Consider the following 22,377-nt stretch of genomic DNA (forward strand, 5'->3'; position numbering starts at 1 on the left):
AATCTGTTATCAGCATCTGGTTCTGTGGAGCATTCCTCTGAGACGAGGCCTACCCCAAAACTACCACATGGTATTCTGTTGTCATTCAGTTAAGCCTGTACTCAATTGAAATCTAATAAACAATTATTTTAGTCACACCCTGAAAAAAACTACAATCTCTGGGAGTGAAAGGTAGTTATTTAGCTCTTACTGAGACAGAGGCTGACATGCTTTCGAATTTCAAGTAAAAAGTGAATCTCACTCGTACATGTACAGTACTTGTTGAAAGTAGCATCTATTTATTCCAGCCCTTCATGTTTACCACATCTCAAATAAATCCCAAATAAATCCCAGTGGGTTTGGAGTAAGCATGGGTTAAGCATTTGTCATCACAGGTTAGTATGAGTTAGCATGGGTTATCGTTAGCGTTTGATGGCCAGGGTGAGTCCGTCGCCCACAGTGAGCATGCTCAGATCGATCCTCTGGTCCGTGTGGAGTTTCTTGTTGAGCTTGTCCAGAGTCTGGGAGGTCAGGTCATCAGGAGCAGGGTCCACCACTTTACCACTCCAGAGTACCTGGGGGAGAAGGTGGGGGGATCAGAGATACAGGTGAGGTGTCCTGTGGTCAGAAGGTCAGAAAGACAGGTCAAGGAAGTGTAATTAGATAGACAGGTGATAAACAGGTCAAGGAAGGGTAATCAGATAGACAGGTGATAGACAGGTCAAGGAAGGATAATTAGATAGACAGGTGATAGACAGGTGATAAACAGGTCAAGGAAGGATAATTAGATAGACAGGTGATAGACAGGTGATAAACAGGTCAAGGAAGGATAATTAGATAGACAGGTGATAGACAGGTCAAGGAAGGGTAATTAGATAGACAGGTGATAGACAGGTCAAGGAAGGGTAATCAGATAGACAGGTGATAGACAGCTCAAGGAAGGGTAATTAGATAGACAGGTGATAGATAGGTCAAGGAAGGGTAATTAGATAGACAGGTGATAGACAGGTCAATGAAGGGTAATTAGATAGACAGGTGATAGACAGGTCAAGGAAGGGTAATTAGACAGACAGGTGATAGATAGGTCAAGGAAGGGTAATTAGATAGACAGGTGATAGACAGGTCAAGGAAGGGTAATTAGATAGACAGGTGATAGACAGGTCAAGGAAGGGTAATTAGATAGACAGGTGATAAACAGGTGATAAACAGGTCAAGGAAGGATAATTAGATAGACAGGTGATAGACAGGTCAAGGAAGGGTAATTAGATAGACAGGTGATAGACAGGTCAAGGAAGGGTAATCAGATAGACAGGTGATAAACAGGTCAAGGAAGGATAATTAGATAGACAGGTGATAAACAGGTGATAAACAGGTCAAGGAAGGATAATTAGATAGACAGGTGGTAGACAGGTCAAGGAAGGGTAATTAGATAGACAGGTGATAGACAGGTCAAGGAAGGGTAATCAGATAGACAGGTGATAGACAGCTCAAGGAAGGGTAATTAGATAGACAGGTGATAAACAGGTCAAGGAAGGGTAATTAGATAGACAGGTGATAGACAGGTCAAGGAAGGGTAATTAGATAGACATGTGATAAACAGGTCAAGGAAGGGTAATTAGATAGACAGGTGATAGACAGGTCAAGGAAGGGTAATTAGATAGACAGGTGATAGACAGGTCAAGGAAGGGTAATTAGATAGACAGGTGATAGACAGGTCAAGGAAGGGTAATTAGATAGACAGGTGATAGACAGGTCAAGGAAGGGTAATTAGATAGACAGGTGATAGACAGGTCAAGGAAGAGTAATTAGATAGACTGGTGATAGACAGCTCAAGGAAGGGTAATTAGATAGACAGGTGATAAACAGGTCAAGGAAGTGTAATTAGATAGACAGGTGATAAACTGTTCAAGGAAGGATAATTAGATAGACAGGTGATAAACAGGTCAAGGAAGTGTAATTAGATAGACAGGTGATAGACAGGTCAAGGAAGGGTAATTAGATAGACAGGTGATAGACAGGTCAAGGAAGGGTAATCAGATAGACAGGTGATAAACAGGTCAAGGAAGGGTAATTAGATAGACAGGTGATAGACAGGTCAAGGAAGGGTAATTAGATAGACAGGTGATAGACAGGTCAAGGAAGGGTAATTAGATAGACAGGTGATAGACAGGTGATAAACAGGTCAAGGAAGGGTAATTAGATAGACAGGTGATAGGCAGCTCAAGGAAAGGTAATTAGATAGACAGGTGATAGACAGGTCAAGGAAGGGTAATTAGATAGACAGGTGATAGACAGGTGATAAACAGGTCAAGGAAGGATAATTAGATAGACAGGTGATAGACAGGTGATAAACAGGTCAAGGAAGGATAATTAGATAGACAGGTGATAAACAGGTCAAGGAAGGATAATTAGATAGACAGGTGATAGACAGGTCAAGGAAGGGTAATTAGATAGACAGGTGATAAACAGGTCAAGGAAGGGTAATTAGATAGACAGGTGATAGACAGGTCAAGGAAGGGTAATTAGATAGACAGGTGATAGACAGGTGATAAACAGGTCAAGGAAGGATAATTAGATAGACAGGTGATAGACAGGTCAAGGAAGGGTAATCAGATAGACAGGTGATAGACAGGTCAAGGAAGGGTAATCAGATAGACAGATTGGAGGAGTGAGGTGAAGTGGGAGACAGGTGAGGAGAGAGGCTCAGACTGAGGACAGAGGTGATAGGTTTCCCAAAGATTGGAAAGCTGCCGTGGTCATCCCTCTCTTCAAAGGGGAAGACACTCTAGACCCATTATGCTACAGACCTATATCTATCCTACCCTGCCTTTCTAAGGTCTTCGAAAGCCAAGTCAACAAACAGATTACCGACCACTTCGAATCCCACCGTACCTTCTGCGCTATGCAATCTGGTTTCAGAGCTGGTCATGGGTGCACCTCAGCCACGCTCAAGGTCATAAACGATATCATAACTGCCATCAATAAGAGACATTACTGTGCAGCCGTATTCATCGACCTGGCCAAGGCTTTCGACTCTGTCAATCACCACATTCTTATTGGCAGACTCAACAGCCTTGGTTTCTCAAATGACTGCCTCGCCTGGTTCACCAACTACTTCTCTGATAGAGTTCAGTGTGTCAAATCGGAGGGCCTGTTGTCCGGACCTCTTGCAGTCTCTATGGGGGTGCCACAGGGTTCAATTCTCTGGCCAACTCTCTTCTCGGTATACATCAATGATGTCGCTCTCGCTGCTGGTGATTCTCTGATCCATCTCTACGCAGACGACACCATTCTGGCCCTTCTTTGGACACTGTGTTAACTAACCTCCAGACGTGCTTCAATGTCATACAGCTCTCCTTCCGTGGCCTCCAACTGCTCTTAAATGCAAATAAAACTAAGTGCATGCTCTTCAACCGATCACTGCCCGCACATGCCCGCCCGTCCAGCATCACTACTCTGGACAGTTCTGACTTAGAATATGTGGACAACTACAAATACCTAGGTGTCTGACTAGACTGTAAACTCTCCTTCCAGACTCACATTAAGCATCTCCAATCCAAAATTAAATCTAGAATCGGCATCCTATTTCGCAACAAAGCATCCTTCACTCATGCAGCCAAACATACCCTCGTAAAACTGACCACCCTACCGATCCTCGACTTTGGCGATGTCATCTATAAAATAGCCTCCAACATTCTACTCAACAATTTGGATGCAGTTTATCACAGTGCCATCCGTTTTGTCACCAAAGCCCCATATATTACCCACCACTGCGACCTGTACGCTCTCGTTGGCTGGCCATCGCTTCATACTCGTTGCCAAACCAACTGGCTCCAGGTCATCTACAAGTCTCTGCTAGGTAAAGCCCCGCCTTATCTCAGCTCACTGGTCACCATAGCAGCACCCACTTGTAGCACGCGCTCCAGCAGGTCACCCCCAAAGCTAATTCCTCCTTTGGCCGCCTCTCTTTCCAGCTCTCTGCTGCCAATGACTGGAACGAACTGCAAAAATCTCTGAAGCTGGAGACTCTTACCTCCCTCACTAGCTTTAAGCACCAGCTGTCAGAGCAGCTCACAGATCACTGCACCTGTACATAGCTCATCTGTAATTTGCCCATCCAATCTACCTCATCCCCATACTGTATTTATTTATTTATCTTATTCCTTTGCACCCCAGTATCTCTACTTGCACATTCATCTTCTGTACACCCTACCATTCCAGTGTTTAATTGCTATATTGTAATTACTTCGCCACCATGGCATATTTATTGCCTTACCTCTCTTATCCTACCTCATTTGCACATGTTGTATATAGATTTTTCTACTGTATTTTTGATTGTATGTTTGTTTATTCCATGTGTAACTCTGTGTTGTTCCATGTGTCGAACTTCTTTGCTTAATCTTGGCCAGGTCGCAGTTGTAAATGAGAACTTGTTCTCAACTAGCCTACCTGGTTAAATAAAGGTTAAATAAAAAATGTATAAATAAATCTTTCTCTGTGTTTTATATGTAGGCCTATCTTTTCATGCATCTTTACCTTAGTTAGCTTATTAGATCAAATCGATTGCATGCTGGCATTATTCAAATCATATTCAAAATCACGACTCGCTTGTAGGAATAAAAGTTTGGGCATAGGCTACTCACATTATCGATGGCAATGATGCCCCCTTGTCTCACAAGCTCAAGAGACTTCTCGTAATATCTGTCATAGTTCCGTTTGTCCGCATCGATGAACACAAAGTCATAGGTGCCAGCTTCCCCAGCAGCTATCAACTCATCTAGGACAAACAAAAGATCACGTTGAAAAGGATTCACCCGTTTCACAACGGAATCGTGTTTGGGTTCTTTAAAATCAGTCACCTACCCAGTGTTTTTATACACATTTGAAGACGGACATTAATTTTATCCTCGACTCCGGCCTAGAAAAGAGAAAGGATGACAAGGGTAGTTAGTCTAGGCATCTGTACTGTTAAGTCCATTTAAATGTTTCAATGTGCTTTAAATAAAATGTTGACTTGATTTCGAGTTTAGATTGTTTGAAGCAGATAATACCAACCATTTTTTTTAAGAAGCTCTTAATTTGGCATTGGGAAAAACACGAGATGAACTGTTACAAAAAAGACCCGCTTAAGCTAAAGAACACTCCGTAATGTTCACAACCACATATACTTTGAATTCACGAAAAGTGGGAGGTGTGGTCAAGAAACACTGGTATATTTTATCATCAGACCCAGCTTTGCCGGCTGAATTTAAAAATCACTCACTTATTGTGTATAGGAGAGGAATTTACGCGATAAATTGGTTCATGCCAACTGCCAGACACAACAGAAAATGTGTGTGAATATTGTGTGAAAGTGTGAATATTTCTGCCACCCACACACAGGAAAACGGTTCCAAATAAATGACATTATTAGGTGTTCCACCACCCATGTTATTTACATTATTAAATGTCCATGTGGGCTCAGCTATGTCGGTAAATCATCCCGCTCTCTCAAACAGAGAATTAGTGAACATAAAAGTTCAATCAGGAGAAACGACAGGGATTATCCAGTCGCAGTACATTTCAATGACCTAAAGCATGACATTTCTACCTTTATATTTTGTGGCATAGAGAAAGTTAAGATATCAGACAGGGGAGGTGATATTAATAATAGTCTGAGTAAAAGAGAATGTTTTGGGATTTTCACCCTCCAGACATTATTTCCTAAAGGACTTAATGATGAAATGCCTATGTATGTTATGTTGTGAATTTGAATATTTGAATATGTGTGCCTATGTGCCTACTCTGATGTTTTCCGTACGATGTACCCAATGACTAATGAAAACTTGCTATGTCCTCATTGTGGTTTTACAGACGTGTATAATACGTCTTATTTATACACTTTTGTAATATTTATGCAATGCATATTGTTATATTTGGTAGCACTTATTTGTTTTTCCTTTGCCTCCAACCCCCTTTGATGTGTGGAACGGATGTGGGTGGGGCTAGGTGTACATTTAAAAAAATCACAAAAGCTCTGACGAAGGCCGTGAGGCCGATACGTAACCTTATTAAATATCAGTGATACTATCAAGAGCAGTGTGCGGTTTCTTTGTTCAACTGTTGCCATGCACCTGTAAATAAGATTGTTCAGATGTGCGAGTGCCTTTTGAATTTTTTAACAGACAATACCAACCATTTTCTGTCACAATGGTTGACCTGTGTTGTGTACAGTAGTATTTCTACTGTTTGGAGGGGGGCATTACGTTCATTGTAGGGATTCTCTGCTGCTTGGCTTTGCACCTTTTCGTAGACACTTTCTTCTGAGCAGACGGCCTCACTACTCCACCCACAGCACTTTGTGAAGTCTGACTGACAGATGTTCGATACTGAATATGCTGTATTGAAGCTTTTGGAGAGACAATCAATGTTTCTGAATTCCAACGGGTTGAATGGGTTTAGATGTTGTTTTGGGGTTGAATACTGGACAAACAGATCTAATTCCTGTCTAGAGGAATATTGGAGCTAGTAAACTAGCTGAATGACTAGCGGAATGTTGATCTGACCTCTTTAAAGAAAGGTTTAGCAATGTTCACGTATTCGTCGTCTATTTCACATGCTACCACTTGACCACTCTCTGGTACAACCAACGCCATGTTCAGGGTGTTGTACCCCGTGTACATCCCTGGAGAGAGGAAAATATTAACATTAGTCTCTTCTGATATTAGAATGAGGGCAGTTCATTCAGAATTAGTGAATGTTGAAAAGATTGGCACAATGAAAGATGTTCCAAATAATATAGTAACATTAAATGTTTTCAGGATGAAGCTTGTTTTATCATTACATACCAATTTCAATGGTTTTGCTGGCATTGATCAGTTTGGCCAGATTTGCCATCAGTTGTGCTTGTTCACTAGCAACCAGCATGATGCTCCATGGGTCCTCAAGGGTTTTCTGCAACATGAAGGAAGGAGAATTTTTATTTTATTTAACCTTTATTTAACTAGGTAAACCATTTAATAACAAATTCAATGATGGCCTACCAAAAGGCCTTCTGCGGGGACGGGGGCTGGGATTCATGTTTTTTTAAATATAGGGCAAAACACACATCACGACAAGAGAGACAACACAACAGTGCATAAAGAGAGACCTAAGACAACAACATAGGAAGGCAGCAACACAACACAACACAGCATGTTAGCAACACATCATGACAACAACATGGTAGCAACACAACATAGTAGCAGCACAAAACATGGTACAAACATTATTGGGCACAGTCAACAGCACAAAGGGCAAGAAGGTAAAGACAACAATACATCACGCAAAGCAGAGATTGACATAAAACTGTCTAGTTTGAGTGTTTGTTGCAGCTCGTTCCAGTCGCTAGCTGCAGTGAACTGAAAGACGAGCGACCCAGGCATTTGTGTGCTTTGGGGACCTTTAACAGACTGTGACTGGCAGAATGGGTGTTGTATGTGGAAGATTAGGGCTGCAGTAGATATCTCAGATAGGGGGGAGTGAGGCCTAAGAGGGTTTTATAAATAAGCATCAACCAGTGGGTCTTGCGACGGGTATACAGAGATGACCAGTTTACAGAGGAGTACAGAGTGCAGTGATGTGTTCTATAAGGAGCATTGGTGGCACATCTGATGGCCGAATGGTAAAGAACCTCTAGCGAGAGCACCCTTACCTGCCGATCTATAAATTACATCTCCATAATCTAGCTTGGGTAGGATGGTCATCTGAAACAGGGTTAGTTTGGCAGCTGGGGTGAAAGAGGAGCGATTACGATAGAGGAAACAAAGTCTAGATTTAACTTTAGCCTGCAGCTTTGATTTGTGCTGAGAGAAGGACAGTGTACCGTCTTGCCATACATGACCTTTGTTGTGGAGGTGTTCAGAACAAGGTTAAGGGTTGAAAAAGCTTGTTGGACACTAAGAAAGCTTTGTTACAGAGCGGTTAACACAAAATCAGAATGATGTTGTTTGATTTCAAACATCGACAAAAAAGACTAAAACATGACTTTTTTTATGACATAATCTAATCGAACAATGTAATTACGCCGTATTGCTGACTGCAGCTTCTCAGCACAGTGTTTGTATAGTACTGTGCTGACCTCTAGTGGTTATAGTAGCCTATTGAACTGTCATGATACTGTAGAAAACCAGTGTCTCTCTGTACACATCTGGTTTGTATGTACAGTACATTCCTGCTTTTCATCTCATAAACACCCTGGTTCTCCCCAGTCTTACCAGTCCAACCCTAGCCCTAGTTTCATGTCCTCATCCCGGTTCAACCCTAACACTAGCCTCAACCTCAACCCTAATCCTGGCTCTAACCCAGTCCAGTCTTACCAGTCCAACCCTAGCCCTAGTTTCATGTCCTCATCCCGGTTCAACCCTAACACTAGCCTCAACCTCAACCCTAATCCTGGCTCTAACCCAGTCCAGTCTTACCAGTCCAACCCTAGCCCTAGTTTCATGTCCTCATCCCGGTTCAACCCTAACACTAGCCTCAACCTCAACCCTAATCCTGGCTCTAACCCAGTCCAGTCTTACCAGTCCAACCCTAGCCCTAGTTTCATGTCCTCATCCCGGTTCAACCCTAACACTAGCCTCAACCTCAACCCTAATCCTGGCTCTAACCCAGTCCAGTCTTACCAGTCCAACCCTAGCCCTAGTTTCATGTCCTCATCCCGGTTCAACCCTAACACTAGCCTCAACCTCAACCCTAATCCTGGCTCTAACCCAGTCCAGTCTTACCAGTCCAACCCTAGCCCTAGTTTCATGTCCTCATCCCGGTTCAACCCTAACACTAGCCTCAACCTCAACCCTAATCCTGTCTTTAACCCAGTCCAGTCTTACCAGTCCAACCCTAGCCCTAGTTTCATGTCCTCATCCCGGTTCAACCCTAACACTAGCCTCAACCTCAACCCTAATCCTGTCTTTAACCCAGTCCAGTCTTACCAGTCCAACCCTAGCCCTAGTTTCATGTCCTCATCCCGGTTCAACCCTAACACTAGCCTCAAAAACAACCACAACCCTAACCCTGGCTCTAACCCAGTCCAGCCTTACCAGTCTGAGTTTGGTCATGACAGGATGTTCTCTCAGTGAGTTGTTCACGACATACTGCAGCACTGGGTCGTTCTTCCCTCCACTGTGGCTCTTACCTGGCAGGGCAGATCCTATTCCTGTGCCTGACCAAAAAAACATCAGTTACAAATTTAGTTTTGCATGGTAACCCATCTAAACGTCATTTTAATTGTCAGCCCCAAAGCCGTGTTCGCAACCATGGCAAATATTGATTACAGCGGGTTCAGGATTTAGCAAGTTAACCTTTGTAAAGAATTCTTTACTGTCAACATTAGGATAAGAAATTGCAGTGCTTAAAGATGTTAAAAAGATGGATATTCTCTGAGTCTGTGCCCTTGTTTGGCCTGTAAGGAAAAAACAGAGTGGTGTGGGCTTACTGGTCAAAAACAGCTGATTTTTCCAGCTCAGCCAATGAGATGTGCATGCACTTGGATATTCAAACGATCTACCAACTCAGAGTTCCATGTGGGGTCAAGCTGCTCTGGCTGCCCCTGATGTCCAGCATGCAGACTTGCCTTTGCAGCTTGTAAACCACGTTGTGTGGAGGCCCTGTTTTGACACTCTTTCTTGTTGGTTAGCCGTCTATCTACGTTTGCAGCGATTGCTAGCGTGCTAGCTAAGTGCTTCTTAACAGCCAACTCTTATTAACCACATCATTTGAAAAAGTGATTGGCGAGATAGTTGTTGCAATCCTGGGGCCTCATTTATAGCCATTGCGTAAATTGCACACTAAACTTGGTGCATGGCATGCATATGTATGTTTCCTATTTACTAATCAGGCCCGTCCTGAAACTGTGTGCGTATCAACAAACATTAAACCCGCGCCTGAAAATGCCCATCGTTCACCTTTTATTGTGACAATAACGCCCTTATTTCCTGTATACTTTGGAACTAGGCCAAGGCATTTTTCTAAAGGAAATAGCAAACTTGATCAAATGTCTTTGAAGGTGATGACAGAATGTTTAACCTTTGCAGTGACATTTGCTGTAGGCCGTGGCTATCTGACAGACAAAAAGTTTATGTAAGACAACAACAAAGGCAAATAGCTGTGGACCTGTAAACAGACCGTTTGAATTCAATAGGACCTAATGTTTTGCATTTACTTTTTCTCCAACCTACGCTGCTGCACTGCGTAAATTCTAGAACATTGTCTACTCACAGTGATGGCCATAACTTACACACTTCAATGCAAAATGTCATATGTCTGTTCACCTGTTAAATTCTACTGTATGTTATAAACCAGATTCCTTTCTGTGCATAGAGCAAAATACTTGAATTAATAGCGTATCTAATAGGCCCAGTTAAATGAGACATGCGCATGGTAATTGTTTGTAGTCTGTGGCTACTTCGGGAATATGAACCCATCATGTTCAAAAAAGTTTAAGAATTTATTCCGCAATGGTTCTGAAAATATGTATTATGTGTATAAACACAATATTGTCTACTAGAGAAATGTGAAATGACAGTATTCAGAGGAAAACTACAGAAGTAACCTACAACCGTCTGTGCTACCGTTAATAAACTGTGCTCTGGATCTGAGCTCTGGATAGGATGATTTACAGTCAAATAACTTTGTAAGTCGCTCTGGATAAGAGCGTCTGCTAAATGACTTAAATGTAAATGTAAATGTTTATTGTTATGAACAAGCGTGTCCAGTATATCCCCCACATGCACAACATACTAATCTACTTGCCTGCTTGCAATGCAAAACTTCAACCACTAGAAAGTGCATACACAGTCTAAAGTTTGCTGGAAGGTGAGCCCATTTTCAAGTCAAGTTCAGTTTTTATAAATTCTAACTTTTGTGTGAAAACTGGTGCACGCACATTTTGGGGTATATTTTGTATGTATGTAAATGTTTATAAATGAGGCCCCCGAGCCTAAGTCTCCCCCCTCGTCAGCAGGTACTGTAGCCTAGCGGTTAGAGCCGAAAGGTTGCTGGATCGAATCCCCGAGCTGACAAGGTAAAAATCTGTCATTCTGCCCCTGAACAAGGCAGTTAACCCACTGTTCCCCGGTAGGCTGTCATTGTAAATACAAAATTGTTCTTAACTGACTTGCCTAGTTAAATAAAGGTTAAATAAAAACAATTTTCTCCTCTCTAATGGAAAAATTGCACAGCGAGATATTTACCTGTTAGTGCAAGAACAAGCTGAATGTAGAAATACATCTTGATATCTGGAGCCATTTTGGAAGTGTGTCTATTCAGCTATATAGAGTGAACACCAAAGAGACTGTATTGAGGGAATGTGGGTCTACTATTTATACAGAGTGGATGGGAAAGTCCACTGGTCTCCATGTGTGTTTGTTTTGAACTATCTTTTTGGGTGAGGGACAAGATAGACCACTCTGTATGTAAACACTTTCCTCACAATGTGTTTTCCAGACACCACCCCATGATCCCCATGATGTAAGAGTGGAGTTTCCAAGGTGTCAGCCAAAGGGAACCATTGTTTGAAGCTCACTGTATGCAGTACAGAGGGTCAAATAATACATACAAATACTAGATGTGTAACGCAGACACTGGGAGTTAGGAAGCAAGTACATTTAATAATAAATAGAACAATACAAAACAAGAGTTTAGCATCTGGACATGAGAAAGATAACTAATACTGCCTGGGGAAACAGCCAAAGGGAATGACAGACATAAGGTAGGTAATCATAGAAGTGATGTAGTCTCATGAGGCGCAGGTGCGCGTAACGATGGTGGCAGTTGTGCGTAATAATAAGTAAACTGCCGACAATGAGCGCCAGAGAGGGGAAGGGGGAGTAGACGTGACAGTACCCCCTCCCTGACTTGTGGCTCAAGCTGCAGGACGCCGACCAGAGAAACAATCCAGAGTACCAGGAGCAGGCCGGTCGCCTCTGATGAATCACAGGAACCTGAAGAGCCAGCTGAAGAGCGGGAACAAGTCGTGCCGGTTGAGGCGCGGGAGCCTGATGAGCCAACCGAGACTTAAGAGCCTGTTGAACCAGCTGAGGCTTGGAAGCCTGACGGACTGGCTGAGGCATCCCCGGTAGCTTCGGCAGTGGCCCTTGGACCCGACATCACCAGCAAAAAACAACAACAACAACAAAAATCACTGTTGCTTCAATTTGTTGAGGCAGTATTCTGTAACGCAGACGCTGGGAGTCAGCAAGCAAGTACAGGGGGTGAAATGAATAATAAATGGAACAATACAAAACAAGAGTAGCGTCTGGACATGGAAACATAACTAATACTGGCTGGGGAACGAACCAAAGGGAATGACAGACATAAGGTAGGTAATCAAAGAAGTGATGGAGTCCAGGTGAGTCTCATGAGGCACAGGTGCGCGTAACGATGGTGGCAGGTGTGCGTAATAATAAGTAAACTGGCGACAATGAGTGCCAGAGAGGGGGAGCGGGAGTAGACGTGACAAGATGTGCCTTGCATTGCCCCCCGGTGGCATAACATTGGGGTTGAGTATGAGCAACACTGTTCAATCAAACTGGAAAAGAAAGCCCAGGTAACTTCTTATGGGCAGGTGGCCAACATCCGGTGAAATTGCAGAGCGCGAAATTCAAACTACAGAATTATAAATATTTAACTTTCATAAAATCACAAGTGTAATACATCAAAATAAAGCTTAACTTATTGTCAATCCAGCCGCTATGTCAGATTTCAAAAAGGCTTTACGGCGAAAGCACACCATGCGATTATCTGAGGACAGCGCCCCGCATACAAAAGCATGAAAAAGATATTTCAACCAGGCAGGTGTGCCAAAAAAGTCAGAAATAGCGATATAATAAATGCCTTACCTTTTATGATCTTCCTCTGTTGGCACTCCAAAAGGTTCCAGTTACATCACAAATGGTCCTTTTGTTCGAAAATGTCCTTCTTTATATCCATAAAAACTCAGTTTAGCTGGCGCGCTTCAGTCAATAATCCACCCAGTTTCCCTCCATCAAAATGCATGCAAAAGGAATCCCAAACGTTACTAATAAACTTTTTCCAAACAAGTCAAACAACGTTTATAATCAAACCTTAGGTACCCTAATACGTAAATAAACTATAAAATTTAAGAGGGAGAATCGTTATTGTCTTTACCGGAGAAAAAAAACATAGAACGCGTTCTCTTCCACGCGCCTGGGAACACTACAGCCAAAATGGGAGCCACCTAGAAAAACTCAAATTTCTGGCAGATTTTTCCAAAAACCAGCATGAAACTCTTTCTAAAGACTTTTGACATCTAGTGGAAGCCCTGGGAACTGCAATCTGGGTGGATTTCGCCTTATAATAAAAGTGACAGCCATTGAAAACAGTGGTAGGCTGAATTGTTTGGGGGGGTGGTTTGTCCTCGGGGTTTCGCCTGCCATATCAGTTCTGTTATACTCACAGACATAATCTTAACAGTTTTAGAAATGTTAGAGTGTTTTCTATCCAAATCTACCAATCATATGCATATCCTATCTTCTGGGCCTGAGTAGAAGGCAGTTTACTTTGGGCACGCTTTTCATCCAGACGTGAAAATACTGCCCCCTACCCAAGAAAGTTTAAGGATCGCCACTTTTTTTCAATTTCCGCCTAAAATATCCAAATCTAACTGCCTGTAGCTCAGGACCTGAAGCAAGGATATGCATATTCTTGATACTATTTCAAAGGAAACACTTTGAAGTTTGTGGAAATGTGAAATTAATGTAGGAATATAACACATTAGATCTGGTAAAAGATAATACAAACCAAAAAACATGTGTTTTCAATTTTTTTTGTTACATCATCTTTGCAATGCAATAGAAAGGCCAGACAGTGATGTAGGGTTCTAGGTGTAATTTAGATGTTGTCCACAAGATGGCAGCAGTGTGTGCAACGTTTCAGACTGATCCAGTGAAAAATTACATCACTACGCAATATGTTGTATCAAGTCTGCCAGGAGTTTGCACAAATGTGCCGAATTGGTCAATTTATACATTTTGAAGTACATAACTATAGAGAACATACAACAACGCTATGGTAATAGAATTGTTTAAGTTTACACACTCCCAGGAATGTCATACATGATGGATCATTAGCTTCCTTACAGAAAAGACACTAACCTTCACACATCTAGATGGCCGGGCGGGGTGTGTGTGGAGCCAGAGAGAGAGCAGTGGGGTCAAACTGCGGAACCCAGTTCCTACATTTGAATATAAAAATAGATTTTTTTCAAACAAAACAACACTACATTTTATCTCTGGGACCCTCCGGATGACAAATCAGAGCAAGATTACTGAATGTAAGTACATTATTTACCTTCAGAGGTGAATGTATCAAACCAGTTGCAATGATAAATGTGTTTTGTTGTTGTGCACTATCCTCAAACAACTCCCATCCCACTCACATCCCCCCAAAACTGTTTTGAAAAGTACCCCCCTTTCCCCTAGAAGTTAAACTAGAGTTGTTGTTTCACGGCAGAGCAAGGACAGCAAGCTTCCTCTGTCTTCCTCTGTCAATTCCCCAATTATGGATGCAGGGATGCAAACAAAAGTTCCTTGCCAACAAGTTCACATAAATGAAATGAGCCACGACATGAACTGTTTTTTTGGGGGGAAGGAAACTCGTCCGAGTGTTGACTGGTATAGGAAAGGGAAGGGATGACTTGGAGTGAGCGTGCAGCACTGCTCAGCTCAGCTTGTCTCAATCCTTCCCAGTGCATGTGGAACATTTCAGCATGCCAATTGCAAGCTCCATCAAAACTTGAGTCATCTGTGGTATTGTGTTGTCTGACAAAACTACAAAAATATAAATGCAACATGTAAAGTGTTGGTTTCATGTTTCATGAGCTGAAATAAAAGATCCCAGAAATGTTCCATAGGCACAAAAAGCTTTTTTCTCTCAAATTTTGTGCACAAATGTGCTTACATCCCTGTTAGTGGGCATTTCTCATTTGCCAAGATAATCCACCCACCTGAAAGGTGTGGCATATCATGAAGCTGATTAAAAAGCATGATCATTACACAGGTGCACCTTGTGCTGGGGACAATAAAAGGGCACTATAAAATGTGCAGTTTTGTGACACAACACAATGCCACAGATGTTTTAAGTTTTGAAGGAGCATGCAATTGGCATGCTGACTGCAGGAATGTCCACCAGAGCTGTTGCCAGAGAATTTTATATTAATTTCTCTACCATAAGCCGCCTCCAAAGTCATTGGAATTTGGCAGTATGTCCAACTGGCCTCACAACCGCAGACCACGTGTATGGCGTCCTGTGGGCGAGCTGTTTGGCGATGTCAACGTTGTAAACACAGTGCCCCATGGTGGCGGTGGAATTATGGTATGGGCAGGCATAAGCTATGGAGAACGAACACAAATGCATTTTATCAATGGCAATTTGAATGCACAGAGATATTGTGACGAGATCAAGGAGATGTGCCGCACTGCATGAGGCAAATGGTGGTCACACCAGATACTGACTGGTTTTCTGAACCACAACTAACTTTTTCGTTAAGGTATCAAATCAAATCACATTTTAAGTGTCACATGCGCCGAATACAACAAGTGTAGACCTTACAGTGAAATACGTACTTACAAGCCCTTAACCAACAATGAGGTTTTAAGAAAATACCTAAAAAAAGTAAGAGATAAGAATAACAAATAATTAAAGAGCAGCAGTAAATAACAATAGGAGGGCTATATACAGGTGGTTCCGGTACAGAGTCAATGTGTGGGGGCACCGGTGTCGAGGTAATTCAGGTAATATGTACATGTAGGTAGAGTTATTAAAGTGACTAAACATAGATAATAACTGAGAGTAGCAGCAGCGTAGAGGGGGGGGGGGGTGTGTATGCAAATAGTCTGGGTAGCCATTTGATTAGATGTTCAGGAGTCTTATGGCTTGGGGGTAGAAGCTGTTTAGAAGCCTCTTGGACCTAGACTTGGTGCTCCGGTACCACTTGCTGTGCGGTAGCAGAGAGAACAGTCTATGACTAGGGGGGCTGGAGTCTGACAATATTTTGGGCGCTCCTCTGACACCGCCTGGTATAGAGGTCCTGGTTGGCAGGAAGCTTGGCCCCAGTGATGTACTGAGCCGTACGCACTACCCACTGTAGTGCCTTGCGGTCGGAGGCCGAGCAGTTGCCATTGCATCACCAGGCAGTGATGCAACCCGTCAGGATGGTCTCGATGGTGCAGCTGTAAAACCTTTTGAGGATCTGAGGACCCACGCCAAATCTTTTCAGTCTCCTGAGGGGGAATAGGTTTTGTCGAGGTGTGCTTGGTGTGCTTGGACCATGTTAGTTTGTTAGTGATGTGGAAGCCATGGAACTTGAAGCTACCCTTACCCTTCAGGAAGTCCAGGATCCAGTTGTAGAGGGAGGTGTTCAGTTCCAGGGTCCTTAGCTTAGTGGTCAGCTTTGAGGGTACTATGGTGTTGAATGCTGAGCTGTAGTCAATGAATAGCGTTCTCACTGTAGGTGTTCCTTTTGTCCAGGTGTGAAAGGGCAGTGTGGAGTGCAATAGAGATTGCATCATCTGTGGATCTGTTGGTGTGATATGCAAATTGGAGTGGGTCTAGGGTTTCTGGGATAATGATGTCGATGTGAGCCATGACCTGCCTTTCAAAGAATTTCATGGCTACAGACTTGAGTGCTACAGGTCAGGAGTCATTTAGGCAGGTTACCTTCGTGTTCTTGGGCACAGGGACTATGGTGGTCTGCTGGTTGAAAATGTTGAAAATGTTTGAAAATATCAGTGAAGACACTTGCCAGTTGGTCAGCGCATGCTCGGAGTACACGTCCTGGTAATCCGTCTGGCCCTGCGGCCTTGTGAATGTTGACCTGTTTAAAGGTCTTACTCATATCGGCTGCGGAGAGCGTGATCATATAGTCGTTCCGAACAGCTGATGCTCTCATGCATGTTTCAGTGTTACTTGCGAGCATAGAAGTTATTTAGCTCGTCTGGTAGGCTCGTGTCACTGGGCTGCTCTCGGCTGTGCATCCCTTCGTAGTCTGTAATAGTTTGCAAGCCCTGCCACATCCGACGAGCGTTGGAGCCGGTGTAGTGACCAACAGATGCATATCTGTATTCCCAGTCATGTGAAATACATAGATTAGGGCCTGATACATTTATTTCAATTGATTGATTTCCTTATACGAACTGTAACTCAATATGTTGCATTTATATTTTTGTTCAATATAAAGGGCTCAACCGTGAGTCTCTGCCATGCTTTGGGGAAATAGGATGCGGGCAAAGGGGAGATTTATTTTGAATTCAACCTAGTGCTGTTGAATTCACCTAGCTTCTACATAGGGGAGAAACTCTGAGAAATTCTATATGTGATGCCGTCTTATCAGGTGAAAGACAGCACAGTATGTAAGAATAGCTGGAAACAGAAGTGCTCTTCAAATAGCATTTATTGCTCAGCGCATTCAGGCATGATCAAATCACATTATCAACCATTCTCATTATCATCCCTATGCACATTATCATCCATTGGTCAGAAGTAAATATATACAGCAAAATACAGCTTTTGGTTTGTTACATTCAATATTACAGTACGTCTCTCTTGCAGGAGTTCATTAATTGTGCCTCATAATCAGAGGCGCAACTTTGATTTTAGAAGTGGGGGGGGATGTTATTATTATTGTAAATAAATGAAAATATCCAGTCGGATAAACACTCCAAACAGCCTACCCGACCACTCGGAGGCATCCACATTGTCCAAAAGCACACCTATGCCTCGTTTTGTAACACATTCCAATGATAAAACTGGGGGGGATATAAATACAATTTCAGAATGTGGGAGGGGGACATGTCCCCCCGTCCCCCCGTCCCCGTCCCCAGTGAAAGTTGCGGCCCTGGTCATAATTGACAGTCACGAACCATGATACTTTACATATTAAGCGTCAGTTAATATTTTAAGGGGGAGCAGTTCTCATATTGCTTTAAAGGCTTGCACTAACCATGCAGTTTTACAGAAAACCTCTACTGACCTCTAAATCTAGTCATTCCAAAAAGAGGTTAAGTCTCAAGTTTTAGGTTTAGCCTGCTTCTCTGCGATTGGCTCAGCAGCTTGTCCTGTTCGCAGTTTTGTCATCTTTGCTCTCTCCATCACCTCCTGTAAAGCAGTTCTCGTCTATTTAAAATGTATCTTGTTCTGTTATCTTCTCATCAACTGTCTGATCTTTCAAACCCACGGCTGATACATCCTGTTCTTTCACTGGTAATGTATTTGTAATAGATATCTCAACTTGTTCAGATTTTAACTCAGAGGCCTTGGTTTTCACACTCTCTGTCTTTGGGGTTCCATCTTTGGGATCTGTAACTTTCTCAAAATCTTTGTCCATACTTTCCTCTTGTTTCTCCTGAGTTGTGTTGCTTTCTGGCACCTCCCTGTGGGAGTCCTTGCTCTCTGCAACTGCAGGCATCTGTTTCTCTGGTGGTGTGATTGTCTTAGCTTTGTCACCACTGCCCGTCGTTTCACTCTCTTCCGTAGGGGTGGTCATTGATTCTGGGGTGAGGGTTGAGTATGGTTTAGGGGTGGTCGTTGATTCTGGGGTGAGGGTTGAGTCTGGTTTAGGGGTCGTCGTTGATTCTGGGGTGAGGGTTTATTCTGGTTTAGGGGTGGTCGTTGATTCTGGGGTGAGGGTTGAGTCTGGTTTAGGGGTGGTCGTTGATTCTGGGGTGAGGGTTGAGTATGGTTTAGGGGTGGTCGTTGATTCTGGGGTGAGGGTTGAGTCTGGTTTAGGGGATATTTCCTCTTTAGGGGTGATGGTTGGGTTTGGTTTTGGGGAAGTTTCAAATTTAGGGGTGACTGCTGGTTCTGGGGAAGTTTCTTCTTTAGTGGTGACTGCTAGTTCTGGTTTAGGGGATGTCTCCTCTTTAGGGGCAACAGTGGGGTACGGTTTAGGGGATGTTTCTTCTTTAGGGGTGACAGTTGGCTCCTGTTGTGGAGATATTTCCTCTTTAGGGGTGACAGTGGGGTACGGTTTAAGGGATGTCTCCTCTTTAGGGGTTACGGTTGGCTCCTGTTGTGGGGATATTTCCTCTTTACTGGTGACTGCTGGTTCTGGTTTAGGGGATGTTTCATCTTTAGGGGTGACTGCTGGTTCTGGTTTTGGGGAAGTTTCTACTGTAGTGGTGACTGCTAGTTCTGGTTTTGGGGAAGTTTCTACTTTAGTCGTGACTGCTAGTTCTGGTTTTGGGGAAGTTTCTACTTTTGGGATGACTACTGTTTCTGGTTTTGGGGAAGTTTCTACTTTAGTGGTGACTGCTAGTTCTGGTTTTGGGGATGTTTCTTCTTTAGGGGTGATAGTTTGGTCCGGTATTGGGGACGTCTCTTCTTTAGAGGTTACGGTTGGCTCCTGTTGTGGGGATATTTCCTTTCTAGGGGTGACAGATTGGTCCGGTATTGGGGATGTCTCCTCTTTAGGGTTCACGGTGGGGTCCGGTTTAGGGGATGTCTCTTCTTTAGGGGTGACAGATTGGTCCGGTATTGGGGATGTCTCCTCTTTAGGGGTCACGGTGGGGTCTGGTTTAGGGGATGTTTCTTCTTTAGGGGTCACAGTGGGGTACGGTTTAAGGGATGTCTCCTCTTTAGAGGTTACAGTTGGCTCCTGTTGTGGGGATATTTCCTCTTTAGGGGTCACGGTGGGGTCCGGTTTAGGGGATGTTTCTTCTTTAGGGGTGACAGATTGGTCCGGTATTGGGGATGTCTCCTCTTTAGGAGTGACAGTTGGCTCTGGATGCGGGATTGTTTCTTCTTTGGGGGTCACAGTGGAGTCCGGTTTAGGGGATGTTTCTTCTTTCCGGGTCACAGTGGGGTCCGGTTTAGGGTATGTTTCCTCTTTAGGGGTCACAGTGGGGTCCGGTTTAGGAGATGTCTCCTCTTTAGGGGTGACAGTGGGGTCCAGTTTAGGGGATGTCTCCTCTTTAGGGGTGACGGTTGGCTCCTGTTGTGGGGATGTCTCCTCTTTAGCGGTGACAGTTTGATCTGGTTTTGTGGTTGTTTTTTCTTTAGGGGTGACTGCTGGTCCCTGTTTAGGGGATGTCTCCTCTTTAGGGGCAACAGTGGGGTACGGTTTAGGGGATGTTTCTTCTTTAGGGGTGACAGATTGGTCCGGTATTGGGGATGTCTCCTCTTTAGGGGTCACGGTGGGGTCCGGTTTAGGGGATGTCTCTTCTTTAGGGGTGACAGATTGGTCCGGTATTGGGGATGTCTCCTCTTTAGGGGTCACGGTGGGGTCCGGTTTAGGGGATGTTTCTTCTTTAGGGGTCACAGTGGGGTCTGGTTTAGGGGATGTCTCTTCTTTAGGGGTCACAGTGGGGTCTGGTTTAGGGGATGTTTCTTCTTTAGGGGTTACAGTGGGGTACGGTTTAGGGGATGTCTCTTCTTTAGGGGTTACGGTTGGCTCCTGTTGTGGAGATATTTCCTCTTTAGGGGTCACAGTGGGGTCCGGTTTAGGGGATGTTTCTTCTTTAGGGGTGACAGATTGGTCCGGTATTGGGGATGTCTCCTCTTTAGGAGTGACAGTTGGCTCTGGATGCGGGGTTGTTTCTTCTTTGGGGGTCACAGTGGGGTCTGGTTTAGGGGATGTCTCTTCTTTAGGGGTGACAGTGGGGTACGGTTTAGGGGATGTTTCTTCTTTAGGGGTCACAGTGGGGTCTGGTTTAGGGGATGTTTCTTCTTTGGGGGTCACAGTGGGGTCCGGTTTAGGGGATGTTTCTTCTTTCGAGGTCACAGTGGGGTCCGGTTTAGGGGATGTCTCTTCTTTAGGGGTGACAGTGGGGTACGGTTTAGGGGATGTTTCTTCTTTAGGGGTCACAGTGGGGTCTGGTTTAGGGGATGTTTCTTCTTTGGGGGTCACAGTGGGGTCCGGTTTAGGGGATGTTTCTTCTTTCGGGGTCACAGTGGGGTCCGGTTTAGGGTATGTTTCCTCTTTAGGGGTCACAGTGGGGTACGGTTTAGGGGATGTTTCTTCTTTAGGGGTCACAGTGGGGTCTGGTTTAGGGGATGTTTCTTCTTTGGGGGTCACAGTGGAGTCCGGTTTAGGGGATGTTTCTTCTTTCGGGGTCACAGTGTGGTCCGGTTTAGGGTATGTTTCCTCTTTAGGGGTCACAGTGGGGTCTGGTTTAGGGGATGTCTTAGATTCTTTCCCTTTTTCCTCACCCATTGAGACATCTTTTGTGACCTTTTCACTGCCATTATGTTCATTCTGCACAAAACTTTTTACAATATCATCCTTGCTGCTAACTTCTGGCTCTGTCGGACCCACCTCCTTTTTAAGAGTCTTTTGCACAGGCTCTTCCTTACACTCACTTGTTGTGCTGATAATTCTGTCTGGCATTTTACCTCCTACTGTTTTCTCATCTTGTGTCATTTCTACACTAGAATCATCTGGTGACTTCACCTGCTCCACTGTCTCCTTGGTTGGACTGCTCTTCAGCTCTGCAGTGATATCAGGGGATTCCATGTCCTTCTCTGTGGGCTCAGGGAGATCCTCTTCTTGTGTTGTCACAGCACTCTCTGCCTCTTGAGGTTGGTCTGACTCTCTGTGCTCCTTCTGATCAGGTTTCTGCTCCAGTGTAGGGGCACTCTGCTCTGTCAGATATAAATGTTTTCTCTCTTTGATGGGACTTTCTTTTGGGCTGTCTTGATGTTGCTCTGTTGGGGCACTCTCCTCTTTCAGATCTACCTCTTTTTTCTCTTTTAAAGGGCTTTCTTTTTTTCTCTCCTCTGACACCTTTTTGGGTTCTTTGGAGATGTCCTCTGTGGGGACCTGTGGTTCACCCTTTATTGAACTTCCTGTTTTGCTATCCTCTGACTCTGAAGTTTTGGGTTCTGTTGAGACGTCACCATTCATGGGAATCTCTGGTTGGGATTCGCCATGTTTTGGGGTGTCATCTTTTTCTAATGTCTCCTTTATCTCGCTGTCTAGCTTCTCTGTTGTGTCCAGTTTTTCCTTCTCTCCCTCACTGGTGGCCTCAGCTGAGTTGACTTCACTTTGTGTATTTTCACCTCTGTCAATGTCCTCTGTCTTTTTGATTGCATCTGGCTCACCCCCCTTTCTCCCCTCTCTTTCATCCTCTCCCTCCTCTCCATTTTCTCCCTCGCTAGGGCTAACTCCATCTCCATTTACCTCGACCTCTGCTGATGTTACCATCTGCTGTCTCTTAGACTCTTCCTCCTGTTCACCCTCTTCCTCCGGGGCATCCACTTCAACATCCACTTTACCTCTATCTTTCTCTTTCTGCTCATCCACCTCTTCCCCACTCCTCCTCTCAGCTTTGTAACTCTCTTCTCCCTGCTTCTGTCTCAACTCGTCACCCTCTCCCCCGACCGTCTCCTCGGAGCCTGTCTCCTCGATCTCGGACATCTCCATGTCTC

At 43.9% G+C, this 22,377-nt stretch overlaps 1 protein-coding gene across 1 annotated transcript; it reads right to left on the minus strand.

The window, feature by feature from the left end:
- Positions 1-335: 335 nt before the first annotated feature.
- On the minus strand, positions 336-11,312 carry LOC120017755 (catechol O-methyltransferase domain-containing protein 1-like). Its single transcript, XM_038960722.1, has 7 exons — positions 11,187-11,312; positions 9,036-9,157; positions 6,807-6,912; positions 6,525-6,643; positions 4,843-4,897; positions 4,623-4,756; positions 336-554 (listed from the first exon to the last, which is right to left on the minus strand). The coding sequence occupies exons 1-7, from the start codon at positions 11,239-11,241 to the stop codon at positions 402-404; spliced, it is 744 nt and encodes a 247-aa protein (XP_038816650.1). The 5' UTR covers positions 11,242-11,312; the 3' UTR covers positions 336-401.
- Positions 11,313-22,377: the final 11,065 nt, after the last annotated feature.

This window comes from Salvelinus namaycush, chromosome 22 (assembly GCF_016432855.1).
Source record: "Salvelinus namaycush isolate Seneca chromosome 22, SaNama_1.0, whole genome shotgun sequence".
Lineage (NCBI taxonomy): Eukaryota > Metazoa > Chordata > Actinopteri > Salmoniformes > Salmonidae > Salvelinus > Salvelinus namaycush.